Source organism: Heliconius melpomene, chromosome 10 (genome assembly GCF_056956725.1).
Source record: "Heliconius melpomene rosina isolate 202511_hmr_F chromosome 10, ASM5695672v1, whole genome shotgun sequence".
NCBI classification, from domain to species: Eukaryota; Metazoa; Arthropoda; class Insecta; order Lepidoptera; family Nymphalidae; genus Heliconius; species Heliconius melpomene.
The window spans coordinates 3903337-3924173 of record NC_140398.1 but is presented as its reverse complement, the minus strand read 5'-3'; the positions used below and the strand labels follow the sequence as shown (position 1 = coordinate 3924173).

Below are 20837 nucleotides of genomic sequence, written 5' to 3'. Positions count from 1 at the left end.
CTGAAGTTGATACGGAAGCCTCGGTGGGCGCGTCCGACTTGCACTTAACCGCCGGACTGAACCCGAGGCTCTTGAAAACCGCCCAAGCGCTCTGACCACTAAGCCATACGTTCTTATCACGCTAGGCCAAAATACTTACAGGCTTCATGCAACTTACTTATTGTATTAGAATGCTAAAACACTTTCCCACATTCATATTTTTAAGACATTGAGTGTTCAGCGGCGGAACTTAACGCCACGCTTTGTCTACAAGAGGCAAAGTGAAAAGAAATTAAATATAAATATTTTTCCGAGCGGTAATCAAACCCACAACCGATGCGTTTACGGCCAACGGCGTTTCACTGAGCCATCATAGCTCAACTACTCATTAAATATTATATCACACGAACAGTTCCAAATCTATTCATCCAACTCGGTCATACATGGAAACACATGGTATTAGAGTATTCGATATTCCGCCTTGAACTGCTTAGGAAGTACTTGCTATTCAGATTAAACAGCTGTTCTGTAAAGTTCCAGCATTTCCATACGAGCTTATTTGAATGCAATTGTGAAATTCTATTCTATTTTAATCTTTATATTTGTTAAATTAAAATAATGATGATATCCTCGTGGCGTAGTAGAAATGCATTTAACAAAACAGAGTTCGCGATATTTCGTGTCAAATGGCAAAGCAGAAATATGAAAACAATTTAATTCCCGAGAAGAGATCGAACCAACGACCATCGTGTTTACAGCCGTATGCTCTTCTATTGGGTTTTTTTAAATTTGGTTAAAAATTTTAGATATAAGTACAATTTTTGCGGCACGCTGTATCCAGCACATAGCAGGGTAGGTGGAAAAAACCTAAGAACCTAGTGTTAGGACACTTCGTTCCCTACTTACTGTTAAATTCTTGAGCCATTGGGTCTTGAGTGGCAGAAAGCTATCTTACCACTCCACCACCGCTTTGCCACGTTGCCAGAGCATTAAAATAAAATATGTAATATTTAATTCCCTAAAGTAGGAATCTCCACGCTTGTGCCCCTTCTGCTCTTCTGCGACGGCCTCTTTATACATAACAATATAAGTTGCGAAATCACCCAATTCATATGCTTATTTCACTTATTTCTTTCATGTATAATAAGAAATAACAATAGATACTCAATTTATTTATTAGTCACGTAAACAAGCTTATACAGCTTATATAAAAAAAAATAAAAAAAGGAAAGTATGTAGATAAATAATATCTCAAGTAGCAATTACGCGTAATTCCTAGTACTAGTGTACCTTAAGGTAAGACCTGTTTAGAGGATAATTAGTATTTAATCCTAGCTGAGTGTAGACTTTATATTTCTACTTTTACAAAAACAATTTTTTGATACAGAATAAAACTGTTAAAGAAGATTTTTTCTCAAAGGATCACCGATGATGATAATATATTATTATTTTATTGTACTTATTACCTGTCTATTTCATAGTTAAATAATGTTTAAGGTTAAATAGTGAGAGAGTTGTTTCATAATGTAATTAAATAACAATTGCGATAAAATTATGTCTTAAAGTCTACGCAAGGAAAGTTGCAGGCAACTACTAGTTTCAGTATAAAATTCCTTAAGAAACCACACGCCTGCAATACATTGTTCGTAGCTACTGTATTACTTTCAAACGTTATCGCCACTAGCAAATAATAATATATTTAGAAAAATCACCTTTATGTCTTAGAACATACGGACTTTGAATAAGACATTGAAAGTTTACTGCAATTTATGTTTTCATAAACTGCTCTCTTTATGAACTATATGACTCTTTGGTTACAGAATTCTTATTACTTTTTGAATTTTCCTTATATTATTCTTAGTAGGTGAACATTTAGTTTTAGTACCTTATTTTGTTTGAAATTGATTTGAAATTTTATTAAATATTGAAATTGAATTATTATTATCGATTAGCAACTCCCGTGCGGCATCGCCCGCTTGAACTATACGAATATTTATTTAATATTATTTAAAGAATATTGATTATTTATTTTAATATAGTTATCTATACTGTTATTCACTTTTTTAAACTTCACGCGGTATCCCGCACATAGCAGGGTAGGCAGAGGGAATCTAGTGTTAAGACACTCTGTTGCCAATTTTTCGCCGAATTTCGGAGGCAAAAGCGCGCCGCTAAAAATAAAGAAGTTATTATTAAGTAAAGATAAGATATTAAACGTAGTATGATATCTAAAATGTTAAATAAACTTTCGTCCAAAATTCAACGAGCGAGTCCCTAAAGAGCGCCAAGGTCTTAGTGCCTGACAAATGTGAAAAGATAGACGTCATATAAATCCTTTAACAAGACTAAAACTTTCATAGGTCTAGTGAACTAAAAAGTGATACAACAATTCTAAGTTAAATAGAAAATATTATTCCTTACAAAGATACAGAAACCTAGCAAAACCTAGGGTTATCATTAAATATACTAAATGTTGCAAAGTAATTGTAAGTTAAATAGAAGATTATTCAAGATATTATGGCAAAGTATTTTTGTGGAGAATTTAAAACAAATAAACATAGAAACCTACCAAAATCTAGGTTTATCATTAAATATATTTATGACTTATAAAATCTGTCTAAAAACATCCATGTGGAAACTTCAGCTTACTTCGAATTGGTTTTATGGAATACGGCGTTGAGTATTCTTACTTAATTTAATGCAGTCTTTAACAATGTGCAGGTGCAGGACGTGGGGAACAGACTCGGTTTTCAAGAGGCTTTTAAAGGGTTCGATTCCTGCTACATTCACATTTTATGTTTTTTTAAATTTAACCATATTTTTTCAAGTGCATATTTATTTAACCATATTTATTTACATTATACTAAAACATAAAAAAAAAATTTTTTTATATTTTTACTAGTGGACCCGGACGCGGCTACGCCCGCTTAAACTATACGAATATTTATTAAATATATTTATGAAATTATTTTTCAGTTTTCAATAGAGAGATGCGTTAAGCAAGCTCATTTTGGGTGACGTTTTATAATAACAAACTTTGCAAATCGTTGCTTAGCAATGCGACGGTTGTTATTAACATGGCGGAATAAATTGCATGTCAAATTAATAAGTATTTTAATATATGGGTATATATCGAAAATATTACAAATATGAGAAAAAAAAGTATCCTATGTTCATTCCGAGACCCTCAAGTATCTCTATATGAGTATTTTATCACAATTAAATTAGCGGTTTGGCCCTGATTGCGTAAAAGACAGACAGACAGACAGACAGACAGACAGACAGACAGAGTTACTTTCGAATTTATAATATAGGTATGGATTTTGTCTAAGTTAACTTTCGGAACAGCTGAACCGATTGTTATGGGATTTTCACTAAAAGATAAATATAGATTCAAACAATTTTTTTATTGAAAACCCAAGTAAAAAAGTAAGAAAAACAAAACATAATAAAATTTTATTTTTAATACTGACATTATCTCAAATAAGTCCAAACAATGTTTCAGTACATCCTTTTTCCATCCTATAAAATATGTATGGCAATACATCATTGTTAGAAGTTCTTTCCCCAGTGCCTTTTATGATTTATCACGATATAGGTTATAAAGTAAAACGCTTAAATAATATTCATCGATAAGTTTGACTTATTGAAATTATATGGCGTAGGTCTGTTGGGAATAACTGGACTATGCGTTATGGTTCTGGGTTCAAATAAGGTGAATTTGGATAAAGCATGACGTTGGATTCCACAATAGCTGCTTTTAACTAGAAGATGAAGAGCAAAATGACTTTTCACGAAGTGTTGAGTGCTTGTTGAGTGAAGGAACTCAACGCCACATTGTCTTCATCATTACCAGAGCGAGGAAATGATAATATTACATATTTCACTTTCTCAAAGGGGAATCAAACAAAAAAATATATTTTCACGCTACTATTTCAGAAGTATTAAACCTATTCTTATGAAAATATTATAATAATAAATAAGCAGAGATAAATTTATTAACTTTATTCTCTAACAAAATCAAGGAGTACCTTCTTCAACTTTTTATAAATTGTTCAAAATTAATATTTTTTGTGTATTTAATTTTGGAATTATCGCTTTACAGAAAATTCAACCCTTCCATCAAACTTTACAACAAAGAGTCAACAATTATTGGAAAAAGTAACAAAAAATTATCTCCTTTCCATTCCATTTAATTGAATTTAAAAAAATAGCGTTTCTAAAAAACAACCTTATTACACTCCACCGAATCTTAACTGTCATGTTTCTGTCGTTTTTTTTTTTCACTCGCAAAAGTTCTCAATTAGTAAGTTTATTTCCCAGAAAGTTCTAGAACTCTGTCTACCATTAAAATGCTTTTGAATCATCCCAACTTGGTAACGTGCAAGTTTTAATGTCTTCTAAAAAATTCTTTTGTTGTGGTCACGGCCGGTGAAAAACTTTATTTGTATACGTCTCCGAAAGTTTGGGGGAAGTTGTATTTAAAATTGGGGAGCAAGTTGCCTTTCGTGGCTGATGAAACTGTGAATTTTGCACAGACCGACTCTTGGACTGTTAATATTTACTTATTTATAATATGTAAATCCTTTTTTAAGGCATAAGTGTTACCTAATTTATATCCATAATCAAGCCCAAAGTAACTTACTTCTAATTCTTTTATCATCAAAATAAAAATTGGACGCCAAAGTATTCCTATTGGAAAAATCACAGATTTGTCTTCTCATAATCTTTTCCCTTCGCGAGGAGGACTTAAACTTAGGCTCGTTACATTTGCCTTAACGTATATAAAATTCGGTTGTCTTAACAAAGCGGTTTTAACTTCATGCTATATCTCGCATATAGCACGGTTTTTCTTTCTCCTGACATTAATCCCGGCGTTCGTTGTCATCCTGCTCAACCTGCACATATGCAGATAATAGATATAGAGATAGATAGTGATAGGACACTCCATTCCCCCCATACATTACCAAGAACTCAACCCCCAATATCACACTACAATTTTCTAGTTCCTTTAAGTAATAATTCGTTTTATGCATTCCCGTCATACTTATAAAGAAGTGGACATTTATAAATTAAACGGCAGTAGTATAATTAAATTTTAATGAGATAACGAGCGATACAATCTTGCTGGCTACTGTGAGCAAACTGCTTAAAGTGAAAATAAGAGGACGACATAATTGAAATAATGGCTTGGCTCGCACTTGCTCCCGATTTAAATACTATTGAACTACTGCAGTATAAGAGGCCTTTTCCATACAGCGTGGACTTTGTAGCGCAATAAATCATTAGTGTATGTATTTTCTTTGAAATTAAACTATATTTATCTTTATTTTTTTACCCTTTTTTTTGTTTCACGCTATATCCCGCATGTAGTAGGATAGGTAGAGGGAGCTAGTATTAAAATACTCCGGTCCCTATTTTCCGCCAAATCTTTGAGGTTTGCGGTTTGCCTTATTACCAGAATTTTCAACTATATTTTATTAATTTTATCGTGTTAAAATAAGTTACTTATAAATTGTATTAAAAAACACATTTTGTATTGTTATAGTGACGCAATTATACTGTCTCTTGGATGTCTACAATATGTTTATGATAAATGTTACTTCATAACCTTATGAAAGAAAGAAATTTTAAAATTAAATTTAAAAAATAAATCTATTTTCAAGGTTTCGTTGAACAAAATTGCGTAGGTTTTGTCATCTAGCATGTAAAGTTCTTGTGTGGGCGGAAAGTGAAAAATGAATGGACGAAAACATTAGGTTCTGTGCCAATCCTGTAATATATGAGACATTTTGTGAATATAAACAAAAAAGTATTATGCAATAGACCCGTTATTATATTACCTATATGCACTTATTTAAAGTACAAATATAATTTTCGTTTCCTTGGAATTTATATGTATCTCGAAACCATCCTTTCTTTTTATCTATCCTACTTATTACCCTTAAACTATTCAGCTTCACGCCTTTTTCCACATAACAGGGTCTAGATAAATTTGTGTCAAGACACTCCGTTCTCTATCCACAGGGACCTGTGTAACCTGGGAATCTAATATTAAAACACCCCGTTCCCACTAAGACGCTGCGCTTTATCTCGTTACGAGGTTGCGTTCCTGCACCACCACTAAACTTTTCGTGCTGAATTTATTAATTTTAGATAAAATACTTAAGTGTATTTTAATTTATCAGCTACAAAGTTCCAGGCAATATTTAAAGATATCAGTCCAAATTACCAAATTACCAAAATAGAAAATAAGGGATTATAACAAAGTCTATAAATTGTATAATGAATGTAACGCTTACGAAGTAAGCTCCGAGGCGTATTCGAGTATTTGGGTAACATTTATTATGATTTACATATTAAATCACATCTTATTCCTGAATAAGAGCTTTACTATCGTACAGAAGGAAGGCAAAATAATTACGTATGTGCATAATTTACTGTTTTTGACGTTGATTTTGTGTTCGCAAAAATGTCATATTTTCCGTATAAGCCGGACTATTAAACGTATGAATCCGTTGTTCCCGTTACCTTAGAAATTTCGAGAAATCTTCTTTTAGTTTCCCTTTACAATTCCCAAGGAACTCATTTATCGAATTTCAGCTCTCTATATCTAATAGTTGTAGCTATCCGTTACGTTAAATTTTTAGATAAATAAACAATCCAAGAAATAGAATTTAAAGTCAAGGTTATGTTTATATAAAAAGTCCAAAAATAAAAGTAAATATTCGTTAAATATATTCATAAATTTAAATTCCAGTAACATTCAACAAGTTCGATAACGAGCAATATTTCATGCTTACAGTTGCTCAAGGAACTTTTTAAGGCTTTCTTTCAGGTATTTTTTAAATATATATCAGCTTGAGGCCAATAAGAGGCTAAATAGTAAGGAGTTCCACCACTTAACACGCGAAGACTACAGAATTTAGCGGAAAGTGGGAAACGGAAGTGCCTTAATGTGAAAGGAGTGTCTTAACACTAGTTTTCTAGGATCCCGCTACCTACTCCTACCATTCCAGCCTAAACTATTTAATAATATCTGGCAATTATTAGTCACGTCAATTATAATTAACAATACTGATCGAGCGTAAATTTTAACATTTTCCAATAAAAATAAAGTAAAACGCTCTACACTCAACAATAGTACCTACTTAATATTGGATGTCTAGTGCAGTACTAGTTTATTAATTATTTTTTGATAAATTATTTTAAAAATTGAAGCGTTCATACCGCAGTGACAACATATGACTGTAAATCCAACGGTTGTCAGTTCGATTCTCACTCGGTGTAATAATAATTCAAAAAAATATTTTTATTTCCCTACTCTGGTAGATAAAGTGCTGCGTTGAGAAACACCATTTAGGGCGGAATGTTTCGAAAATTGGGTGGAAAATGGAGAATTATCTTAACATTGAATTCGATTTAAATCTTGAAGCTATAAGAAAAAAATAAAAAAAATACCAAAAAAAAAGAAAAACAACGTCAATCGCATTACAATATTCAATTATAAATTATCGCATCACAACCCCGCGATAGAATACAACCAAATTGACAATAGGTCCCCTCAAGACCTCCAGAACGATGTTCACTTTAGCATTTGCATCGTTATAGCGAATTTTAATTAAAGTTCCCTCAACCATGTCTTAAAATGCAATGAGTATTGGAGTCGGGGAAGTTCTCATTAAAGTGTCAACATTGCAACACGAGCGCCTTAAACCAATTATATTAATACAATTGTAACAGTTTTACTTGAAAATTGAATTTTTCAAAGATTTTGTTTTGTTTTTGCAAGAAAAATTGTATATTTTAGTGGTAGGTGCGGGTTTTATTACCATACTACGATATAATCGATGAATTAGATATTGGTAAGCTATAGAAACATAAAGTTTTGAATTTGAATTTCTGGTACTTTGGAAGTAGATCTAGACAGAGAATTCAAGACATTGTGTGTTGTTGGAACTCAACGCTAAGCTCTGTCATGCCAGAGCGGAAAAAAGAAAATTATTCATTTCTCAAACTGAAGATTGAAGCCGTAACCATCGCGTCTATAATCAGATCTTAAAGAGGTCTAAATAAACGAATATTTTTTATTCCAGACAATGCATCAAACCAACCCGCCGTACATTTTCCATAGCGGATGGCCATCACAGAGCTAGCATGGCGGTGACTTGGCTACCAGAGATGCGAGCAGCGCGTCTCATCGGCTACCGCCTGAAGATAGGCCTCGTGGTTATCGTTATTATGGTGCTAGGATTTTTTAACGAGAGCCAAGGTAAGCCAATATAATATATTTGTTTTTTTTTTAGATTTTCATTGTATATAAAATAAACGCACTCTGCTCGCTCATTCACTCATTGAGCGAGTGACTCACTCACTCACTCGCTCAATAACTGCACGCATTAGTCCCCACACAGCAAGGTAAGCAGAATAAACACTTTCTGCCGAAATCTAAAGGCATTGCGGCGGAACTCAAAGTGGGAATCGAACCCACAACCAGTCGCGTTTACATTCATACTTGTGCTCCTGCACCATAATTGGTTCATTGGATTGGACTTATAATATATGAATTAATGTTTTTTCGTTATTTTGCATATATGATGAAAATGTATTTGGTAATGTGGAAATTTTAATCTATCATTTCTTCGTCTCATATAATATTTGTTTCTCCGTTCTGATAACAATAGCTCGACATGCTCTACTGAATACACAATTTATCAATACATTATATGAATAATGGACGGGAAATGGAGAACAAATATATCACTAATAGGAATGTGTAAATTTGTTAAAATTAAACTTAAGTATATTTTTGTAGATAACTAAATACTATACAGTCAGTATAGTAACATATACATAAAAATACATTATACTTCATATTTTTTATCGGAAGTCGGTTAAAAATACAGCAGCTGCAAAAAGAACCGTACTATCCTCAAGAGTATCTAGGGGTAACCGGATCACGAAACGGCCATAACCTATTAATGTTCATTTCAATGCTTTATATTTCACATCGGTTCTATTTCTTTTGAGCTTACTTTATTTTTCTCTTAAAAATACTTTATTATATTGGAAGCAGAGTTTACAATTGACAATTAAAATTCAAAATATTTATAAGCTCTAAGGTTCACGCTTTATTCCGCATAACAGGATAGGTATCGGGAACCTTATGTTAATACATCACTTTCCCCCACTTTGCACATGCCAAATCGCCACTCAACACGACACTTACCTCGAGAATTCGGCGGAAAGTTATGTCGGGACCATTCCCGACATAACCATTTATGTCTTAATGGAAACAGAGTGTGTTAACACTACGTTTCCTGATTCCCTCTGCTTACCCTACTATGTGCGGAATAAAACGAAAAACTAAAAAACACAGTTGAACACTGAAATTGTCATAGGAGACAAAGTGAAGTAAATATCTAAAACACATACAGTTCAAACTACCAACATATCCACATTCATATATAATCAAAAACAAAGATCATTATTCATATTAGCGAATACCGCATAAGCCTTATTAGTGGTCTGGCAATAGGACGTATATCGACCATTACTTCCTTTTTACGACCACATTCACTTAGCTGCAACTGCTAACTGGACCACGATTATTAGTTAGTGCTTATAAACTGACCACGCTTAGTTTAGCGTCATGAAATGTTTTATATATTTAGAACGAATGGTAATTAATTTGTATGGTAATCGATAAGCATATAAGTAATTACTAGGATGGAACAGTTAAGAAGTCTATATGGACAGACTTAACTAGTGTTAAAACTCTGTTCTTAAATTTTCACCCAATTCCTGCATATGCGGAAGTCAAGGGCGCGCTTTGTCTAGACATCAGGGCGAAGATATGCAAATGATTTGAATCCATCCATCACTTTACAGCCTGATGCTATGCCACAACGGAAAAACACCTTCATAAACCTATATGTATACAATTTTTGTTCTTACATTTATTGCACAGTACTATCGTTGATCCCGATTTTTAAAGGGTAAAGCGATAGCAAAGCAAATATTAAACGGCCGTTTCGCAATATGCGGCCTTTATATTACTTTGTATTGTACGAGTATGTATGACATTCCATAGCGGCGCAGTTGGTATAAATCAAAACTATGCTGATAGTGGGATCAAATTTTGTTAAATAAAATATATATACATATAATAAAATTGTAATTTATCGCTGTCTGTACATGGAAGATGTACGAAAAAATCTATACGAGTATTTTACAAAATAGGTAGGAAAGTAGGTAGAGAGGAAGAAATCAAGTGCTCTCAATAAAATTTTAAAAAGTTTAGTAAATTTAAAAATCATCTTCACACTGAATCCCGCACATAGCAGGGTAGGCAAATAGAACATAGTGTTAAGATACTCCGTTCCCCACATTACGCCCAATTTTTCGAGCAACTTTTGCCTTGGTTCCAGAGGGAAAAAATTACAATAATTTATTCCTTCGAGTAAGGATCGAACCCACAACCGTCGCGTTGCAGGCACACCCTTGTGCCCTTGTGCTACGACGGCCACAAAGATAATAATGTATATAATCTCATACATTAAAACAGGAAGTAAACTGAGCTTGACCAGGACTTGCCACAGCAATTATTGATTTGGCTATAATTATACACAAAGGATTTATTAAGTCGTTATTAATTGATTAAAATGAAGTGAAACGTTTGTCTTAAAGCGTCGGTGTATTTGTTTATCGGATTATTTCTGTTATAAATATTTTAATATCTTTATGTATAATGATAGTGCGAAATAATTATGATTCATTATAGAAAAACAATTGTTTCCCTAAGAAATTTTTGTATCCTTTTGGTGGTATCCTCTTATAAATTATTATTTTTTTTATTTTAAACTAAGCGCCTAAAAGTGAAATTAAACGCCTTAACGTTCATTTAGACTAACTCTAGAGGTAACTAATTCTAATTGTTTGATCTCTCGTTAAAACCGTCCGTCGACCGACTCACTCTGTCTTCTACTCACCGCCCAATTATACCGCCCACAGAACTAAACCCACAGTTTTACCACAGCGAAAAAATTCCCCCGAGCGGAAATTGAATCCACAACTATCGCGTCAGATGCTGTGCTGCTGCACTACAACGCCTCAAATAAATTTAAATATACCTAGTTATTAAAACTAAAACAACAATCATGTTCGAACAGTTGTTTAACCTTTACTCAATTTACTATGGGCCAATGAATGCAAATTGAGTGGTTTCAGGAGTTCCATTGTAATAGCAATTTATAATATTTTATAAAATTATGCTTTTAAAATTTGAACAAAATAATGCAAAATATGTATAAAAAATATGTTCAACAAATTTCAAGCGTAAAGTAAAATTAAATCAATTTATTTTTGAGGCCAGTCGTGGCGCAGGGGTGGCAAGCGTGCGACTGTAAATGCGACTGGTTTAAGGTTGGAATCCCATTCGAGGAAATGAATTTCATTTTCTCGCACTGGTAAAAAGAAAACTTTTATACCTACTTATATATCTATGTAGAATTACTTGATATATTTTATGAAATATGGCAATGTTAGTAGGATTATTAGGAATTTTCTAATTATATTTAAAATATTTCTTTAAAATTTCTCTCTTAATCCTTTTGCACAAAAGTAATTAACCTATAGAGACGCAGAGCCGCCACTTATCTCGCTTCCTCTGCTTCAACACATGAGCCCCATCTAATGCATTATTTCATTTATTACAGAAATTGGAATAAGAGAATAAGAGAAAGACTCAGAGATCTGACTGTAAATATAATGGTTGTGGATTCAATTACTTCTCAGGGCAGAGAAAGTTTCGTTCCACCAATCTGATAAGACCTTTGAATTTGTCGTTATGTTTCATTTCACAAAGTAGAAATTGTAATAACTTTCTAATAATAAAGATATACTAATAGTTTATTTTTGAACTTCTTAATTTCTCCTGAGAATTTGCTCAATAGGTTCAGCATCCGAAGCTGACGCGATATACATAGCAAAATTAATAAATATACTTACAAATAAATATTATCTTATATCTATTGAATAGCTTAAAACAAAAACAACAATCGCTGTTTCTCTATAAAAATCATTGTCTAAACTATTTGAGGCGTGCATGCAAAACCTTACCTTCTATCGAGAAATTTCCCTTATCCACACCATAATAGAGCAAATATCTTCCAAATAATGTTTACTAACAATTGTTTGATCAACTAATGCGATTACATGTATAAAATAGATTTATCATATAACAGAATATGTTATAACCGATGGCTGCCCAAATATTTGATCGATATCTACCAGTGCTTCGAAGCGTTAAATTAACGTTAGTGCTAGTTTTTCGTTGTAATCAATGGAATGGTGGTTTAGGTTAATTGAATGGTGCTAGCGCAATTGAGGTTGCCTACTAATAATTGAAGGGTTTTTTAGGTTTCTATTTAAAATAAAATGGATTTTTATATCATAATTTTTTTGACCGTCTGTCTGTATGTGTGTCAAGACCTTGTTTCGGAGGTCCTAGTTTACAATTGGGCAAGAAGTGAAACTTATAGTGTAAATAAAGAAAAAAAAATGACATTTTTAGGATAAATAGGGGTTAGAACAGAAAAAAAAAACAAATTATCTCTACATTTTATTGATAATAAATAAAAAAAGCCAACAAATCTTAGACATACAAAATAAATAGTATCTTTAAAAGAAAAATGTCTAAGCATTTATCACTTACATTCAATCTAAGCTTAGCTACAAATATATGAAATATAGAAGGTATTTAAAGAACAATAGGATACAATATACGAAATCGTGGAAGAAACAAAGGGCGTTTTAGTGCACGGATGTTATTAATGTGTTTCATTAAAACACACCGCGATGTACAAATGTCTAGAAGTGACGTGGAATATTATTTGGGGGTTTTTTTTTAGTATTTTAGTTAGCCGTCGTGGCGGTAACGTGACGGTTGTGGGTTCGATCCCCACTCGAGGAAATTAAATATTTACTTAAGTAAATATTTCCATTTCTTCGCTCTGTCGTCGAGGCAAAGCGCGGCGTTGAGTTTCGCCGAAAAATGGCGAACGGAGTGTTTTAATACTCGGTTCGCTCCGCCTACTCTGTTGTGTGCGAGATGCAACGTGAAGCTGATTTAATTTTCTATTTTTTTTATATTAATAGTAACTTAGTTCAAAATTGTTTCGTTAGCGAGAATTCACAATCGTTTGTCAGAAAACGTTACGTTAAAGTTAGAATTGTCGGTAGTTGAAAAATAATAGAAACTGTCAGATACATTCTGTGTCTGAGGCGTGGAATAATTGTGAAAAGAATAAAATGTTCATGCTAAAATTAGAATAAAAACTGGGGTAGGTTTTATAACTTTGTTTGAAAAATTAATTTCAAATTAATAAACATATTATTTATATATATTTCTACAGTATATCTACCAATAATTATTATTTTGACTTTTTATATGTACTTTTTTATAAATAAAATATACCGATAATATAACTTTTAATAATATTTTTTTGGTTATTATTTTAGTTACTTTATTATCTCATACCAACTGTCTAATTACACGTTATTTATAATGTATCTATTAATTGTGTTACGTTATGTGTACTTAAAAAAAAATAGCTTTTACCTTTTGTCATGTTGTTCATTCAATATTTTTCTAAGCTAGTTTTTGCATTTTTTTTCTAAGCCAGTTCCTTCCATTTATTTTAGTCCCCGACATAATACTGAAAAAGGAGTAAAGTTGACAATGGCACAGCTAATTCTAGAAATTTCCTCGAGTTTTAATTATCTTGTATTGTTTCCAGTTTACAGCTGTATTTTTTTACAGCAACAAATCTTAAGGAAACAAAATTATTTAGGTTAAAAATAATATAATACATTGAATATTTGTAGGAGTTTAATTCTTTCGTATTACATTAAATTAGTCCAAAAAATAGACCTATTGTATCACAGTCTTTGTAGACCAAATGAAATTTAACGCGACAGCTTATGGGTTCGATGCCCACTTGACTTAATTCCGCGCTTTGCCTCGACACCAAAACTCCAGGTTCTGTGTAATAAATTTTTAATATATTAAAAAAATCATTTCCTCGGAATCGAGGCAAAGCGCGGCGTTAAGTTCCGCCTCTCAATGTGCAATACGTCCAGAATGTGAAAGTGGAGAACGGAGTGTCTTAACCCTCTGCCTTTCCAGATACATATGGGATACAGCGAGAAGCTGTTTAATTATATCATAAATATAATTAACTAACTTCAAGTAGAACATTAGAACATGCAGGTAACTAAATCATCTACGTGTTATATTCCATTAGCCTTAAAGCGCTTTTAAATTCAACCGCTACTATGCAAATCTGAATAACAAAGTTTGAGGCAGCTGCTCTATCGTCTGACACACTAACAATGACTAGTTTCACAGTTAAATTTAACGGTAATAGTTAAATTATTTGACTATTGCGGTTAATTTATGCTGAAATAGTTACTTTGATCCTCTGGAGTGATGTACTATCCTTTTAGTCTTTAGGCTATTAAAATATGTACAAATGAGGTTGATGATACTTCATTGATTTTTAAAATGAAAAGACAACAGAATGTATATGACAATGTAAACAGTAAATTTCAGTAAGATTTAGTGATATTAACTATCTATTGAAAAAATTGTTAAAGCCGATGTTTTCTTTAATGATGAAGCCATGGGACCTGCTGAATATATGGTTTTTCTCTGTATCACCACTGACTCCAATAACCTGGAGTCAGTAGACCTCAAACTGATGGGTTGGCGAGTAGGCTTAGCTCAGTAGCTTTCATGGTTAAAAAAATGTGAATATTAACTGACGTGGAAGCGGTTCGCCGTATAGCTACTTTCATAGTAATATGTTAAATGGCATTTTACTTTGAGGTAATGTAGACGCTAATAAAACAATATGTATATATATTGCTGAAGCTAACTATTAGCGCTATAACTTAGGCTCTAAAGATGAAGGCGAAAATTTAAAGATATGAATATATTAACAAATTAACAATCAACAATTAACAATTGCGAATCTAAACTTTTTTTTATTTAATGAAGCTTGTATCTGTCTGTACAAGTACACGGAATGTTTGTGGGTTCGATTTTTGCTTGATGAAATGATGAAAAACACAGCGTTGAGTTTCGCAACTAAACACAATGCTCAACTTCGGACGTAATGTGACGACGGACTCTCCTAACACTATATCTTCAGGGGATTCGTAAAAATAATAAAATAAATGTAGATTCCTAAAATAATATATTTCAATATAAGTATTATAGTATAGTATTAAACATATTTATCTCGATCTGATGATCTTAATTAGAGGCGAAATTGACGCTGTACAGCCGGTCATAATGTAATGTGTGGTAATTATCATTTTATACTGTGATATTATTAAATGTTTATATTAACATTTGGTGAACGCAGATCTGACAGATTAATTTGATGACGACATGAATTTTGTAAAAAATCTAATATTTGAATATATTATACAATATGATCAGTTTTTTTGTTTATTGATTTTTTTCACACGTAGCAGTGGTGGCAGAGTGACAAGACACTATATTCTCCACTTTGCTCACAATTCGGGAAGATGCTTGTTGAGTAGTTTAGCTATACGCTATACTTACTTATACTTTGTCCAGTTATCTGAGCGAGGAAATTATTAGATAATTCATTCCCCCAATTGATTATCGAACTCACAACCATCGTGATTACAAATTAAATTAAATTATTTAATTATCTGAACATAATCTCTAAATTTACGTCCCACTATTAAATGTTATAATTATATCCGGCTATTGTTATTAAAGATCCTTAACCTTAACTTATTAAATAAATATGTAAAAATAACAAGTAAAATATTTTTTAATTGTCATTTCCTTTTCTATACGAAGTAAAAAGTATTTAAAATTTATATATAGACATATCATTTTAGCCGAGTCACTCTCAGATAATATCTAGGTTACATTTCTATTTTTAATCGCGCATATTGGAATGTGATACTGGTGTGAAAGTTCATTAAATATAATATCGATTTTAGTTATGTATGAAAAATCGGTTACAACGTATTAACGTTAAAAAATTTCTAATATTAATTAGAAATTTTTTTTTTTTGGTTTGGTATTACAGTATAGCCACAAAAATATTTTTGTGGTTATCCATATTCCGCAATTGGCTTTATAGAGAAATAGAGGGCTCCGATTGGTATATCATTTCTCTCTTCAATTTCCGTATATTTTAGAAGCATTGCTTTTCAATTATGTAATAAAATAAAAATCTAAGAAACTAAATTGTGATCATTTGATTAAATTGGCAATTGACATATTATCGAGCTGGTCTAATGAAGGTGACAGACGAAATTCTAGAATTCTTATAAAAACAATAGAATTTTTGCTCTTCAATTATATTGGTGCCTGACGTTGGCCTGGAAAGTAACTGGTGGAACCCAATTTTTTTTTATTTAAAGCAATAATTTCTTATAATGGAGCCTCTAGTGTTTAAGGAGTAATTAAAATAGTATCTACCATGATACACACTGCGTCCACGTCCACCCGTTGCAGCCATCAGAGGAAATTGAGTTATTGGGTAGGAGTCACTCCGACTCTTACTTCTAACTAAAGTTGGCCAAAGATAGAGCCATCTATTAAGGACATATTCTTCAAAGTTCTCCAATTTAAACCCGTTTAACCACAACGTTTAATCTTATCTTCTATAGAGTGTATTTTTTTTAATGTCTTAACACAACACTTCTCTCATTTAGTTATTAGGAGCATATTTACATACTATCGAGAATTAAGAAAGACTTCTTAAATTTTATTTGGGGTGGTGACCCACTGCCCATATTAAGTCTATAAATAAATATACCGCCTTGGCCCAAATCCATTCACACACTATAGTAACTACGCATAGTTACCAAAACTTAATAATAAAGGAAAATAAATTAACGTCGACATCAATAGATAGGTTCAGCCCATCCCGAAGTTAACAAACTACTTCATAGAGTTTGAGTGCCTTCTTAAGAAGATTAATTATTTCACGAGTGCTAGTATCGATTAAAAAGTTTCTTTTATTATGTAGTTGTAGCTTGTTATTTTAAGATTTAATCTTGTGTCTCTTATAAACTGTAACGACTATGAAGATGAGGCCAGTCAGGCCAGGCGCAGGGGCTCAAGTGTGCGACTGTAACTTAGTGGGTTTGATTCTCACTCGATGAAATGCCACCAGAATTCGGCGGAAATTGAGGAACGCCGTGTTTTAACACTAGGTTCTCAGGTCCCCTCTATATATCCTGCTATGTGTTATCTTATAAAATAAAAACATCAATTTAAAATTAAATTATAAATCTCAAATGTAAATTTGCATATAATATTACTTAAATATAGTATCTCTCTACCCACAAATTGAACAAAATACTAAATGGGTAAAATGTAGCTCAAATAGTTGCTTGCAATGGTGAAATTTGTACGCACACGCGTGGTTTGCAATTCAAAATTGATTCGTGAACCGCGGTTTTCCAAGTTATTTCCGTCGCTATGTTAAATATTTATTAGTGTTTAGTACTGGTTTATAGTTACTTTTTAACGTGTATAATTATGTATAATCCAATTTGATATTATATTACAGTAAAAATTATGTTATAATTTTAGTGTACCTAAAATATTTTTTAAAATAAAATAAAATACGTAGAAACTCGATATTTAAATTTTTATCAAATCACAACCACTGTATAAAAAAACGAAGTGCTTCTTTTTACTTTAAGCAATCCAAATAGACTTTTATCAGTATTTTCAAAGAAAACAAAAAATAAACAAGAACTATATATATCCAAATCCTATTCAAATATCAAGTAAAATCATAAACTCGCTTGCCAAATAAAGCTAACAAAGTAGTGAAATAAATGGCTGTAATATTAAAAAAAATAATGTGTCCCCAAGGAATGCCTGGTGCTGGTCTCCAAAGCATAAATATAGAACAAACAGTAAAAGTTCAGGCAACAATGAGTTGCTGGCATTAACCTACAAAAGCTAGATTTTTATGAACTGTAATAGGTTACTTAGGCATGAATTATGTAACATTTAGGCTAACTTTCCACTGAGATATAGCTGGCGTTAAGCCTAATATATTTTTGGGATTATTATTATTATTATTAAATTATAGGTTATTTTAAATTGTATAGAGACTTGTGTAGTGCCGGCATTCATATTGTCTATTAGTTAATTGACATGAAACTAGTAACATCTAATATCGTATTCTAATAATTTGTACTAATACAATATACCTTGTCTGTAAATAATGGATTCTGATACTGAATGTAGTTTAGCAGTAAAATATTTAAGTTTTGAATATAAAAAAAACTATTTATATAACTTATTGATTTTTTGTTGCTTATATTAGGTCTTTAATATTCTAATAAATTTAGAAAATCAATAAACATTAAAGCTATTAAAAGATAACTTACTATCTTAACATTTTCCTCTCAAACATATAATTATTTAAATGTACTAATAAATTTAGAGGATCAATAACCATAAATCGCTTTACGTAGAAAACAAGATCAAGTTATCGAATATGCAAAGTTCTTTGGACATTTACTCCAAGGCGGGGTTCCCAAACATTAAGTATTTTACGATCAATCGTCTTGCGGTCGCTGTCGTCCCCATTCTGGTTTTACTGCCCATCAGCCTGGTTCTGTTTAATACAATAGTAGCTTAAACAATATTTAAATAGAAATTCTTGAATCTATATTGGTAGCAATTGTTATTTCTTGTTTGGACAATGCATTGATTTAATTAGAGACTAAAATTTGTGGAGAACAGATAGTATTGACGCTATTCTCTCTGAAAACAATATGAGAGTAATTGAAAGTAATATATGGAGTGATCGTCGAAGTCGACTACTTAGTTATGCTTTGTCATTTTTACATCAAGTTTTCTAATTTAATTTTAATTATAATAGTAAAAAATCTGTCTTTCATTTCTGAAAAAATCTTTCTAAAAACGAGGACATCAGAATGTTTAGTCTATATGTAGCGTCTAGTACTAAGACGCCGTTCTGTTCTCATTTCTGCACAATTTTTGAAGCATAGCGTGTTGAGTGGTGGAATCAACGTCTCGTATCCTCGTATCTCTTGCTACCAGAGCGATGAAATCGAAATAATTCATGGTTCTGAACAGGAATCGAACCCAAATCTGTCGCGATACACTCACACGTCGGTGACACTAAGCCATTGCGCTATAACGGCCTCAATTTTATATTCGTTTAAAATTCATAATTAATACTGTAGCAGCTATATTTTAGAACAAGCAAAAAAAAATAATGTCTTTTATTTATAAAATTTTAGGTCTCCTTAAGAATATATTAAAAATTTTCATCTTTCGCATATTATACAATATTTTATGCGCCAGCTTACCGAAAAGCTCATTTTACCGTGTGTTATGGAGAAAGAGAAATATTTTCGCGAACAATCCCACCAAGACGTTTATCACACCGTATGTTAACTTAACTCTATTTAATGTTTCTTAGCTTCACACTTTATAATGTATTAAATAGGGATAAACAGAAATTACCTATCACGACTCTCCACTCTCTGATTCTCCGATTCCACACATTACATACAGTGGCGGGACTCAACGTCTACCAAGTAAGACCTGAAACTATAAAAACGCAATTGCATTTGGAGCCTGTTCTACAATAACCTCGATTATATTTAATGCTATTTTCAAAAATGAAAAAACAATACTAAGAAACACTGTTGGTAATGAAATAAATATTAGAAAAAAAATATAAAAATGTTTTGAAAAGGTTATTTTTTTCCCTAGCCTGCACCATCTCATTGTTGGGCAAAGGCCTCTCTCCACTTCTTCCATTCTGGTCTATTTCCCGCTATCGAGCACCAGTCAGGCTTATAATGGTCCAGCTCGTCTCGCCATCTCCGTTTTGGTCTGCCAATTCTCCTTTTAGAGCTAAAGCCTAGCCTTTGAAAAGGTTATTTGAAAATAAATATTAACTCATTTCAATACAAAAGGAAATAACACAGTCAATTATCAAAATAAAAACACATAATTTCTTTGAAAAACACAAACAAAATGAAATGTAGTCGGTGTAAGATATGGCACGTTTCCTCGCTTAACTTCACGTACGGCGCGTAACATTCATAGAGCTGCTGTTCCACTTGACCGGTTAATCGTTGTATATCCACTTCGGTACAGTTTGCTGGAACTCTTTCATGGACCTCGTTACGGTTATTGATTTTGGTTTAATTAGTTCATTTTTATTACCCTTTTTAAAGAATAAATAATAGTAGCAGCGATAATATATATTTTTTGAGTTTAAAAGTTTGATGATGAGGCGGCAAGCTGTGGGTTCGATTTGTAGTCGAGGATATGAAATATTTAATTTTTATTTCTTCGCTCTGGTGTCGTTCGCCATTGAACACGCAATGCCTTTAGAATTCAGCGGAAAGTGGGGAGTGTCTTAACACTAGGCTCCCTCTGCCTACCCTGATTACCCAGGACATACTGTGAAGCTGATAAAAAAAGTTTAATGCTACATTACCTATGATGGACCATAAGATATCACTTAATATATAGATAATATTAATATATTAACTAGATATAATATGTTCCATCATAGCAGGCTCTGAGTGTAAATGCGATAGTCGTCGATCGTCACTTGGAGAAATCCAATCAACTCCTATTTGATTAGCAGTGTACTGGCTGGTTTGTGGGTCGCTTGGCGTTCAGAAAGGTGGTTGGGGTGATATAATGAATTTGTTTCATTTTAATGTTTTAGTTATTGTTCATGCTTTTGATAGAACAAACTGAAATATTGTTATTTTATATTAATTAAGTT

The 20837-nt window shown here is 32.3% G+C and overlaps 1 protein-coding gene across 1 annotated transcript in view; it reads left to right on the top strand.

The window, feature by feature from the left end:
* The window catches only part of LOC146535211 (zwei Ig domain protein zig-8-like), a 106946-nt gene that overhangs the window by 61492 nt on the left and 24617 nt on the right, over window positions 1–20837 (top strand). Inside the window, exon 2 of the mRNA XM_085191253.1 lies at window positions 8076–8251. Coding sequence (XP_085047379.1) covers window positions 8137–8251 — 115 coding nt within the window. The 5' untranslated portion in view covers window positions 8076–8136. The remainder of the gene's footprint in view (window positions 1–8075; window positions 8252–20837) is intronic.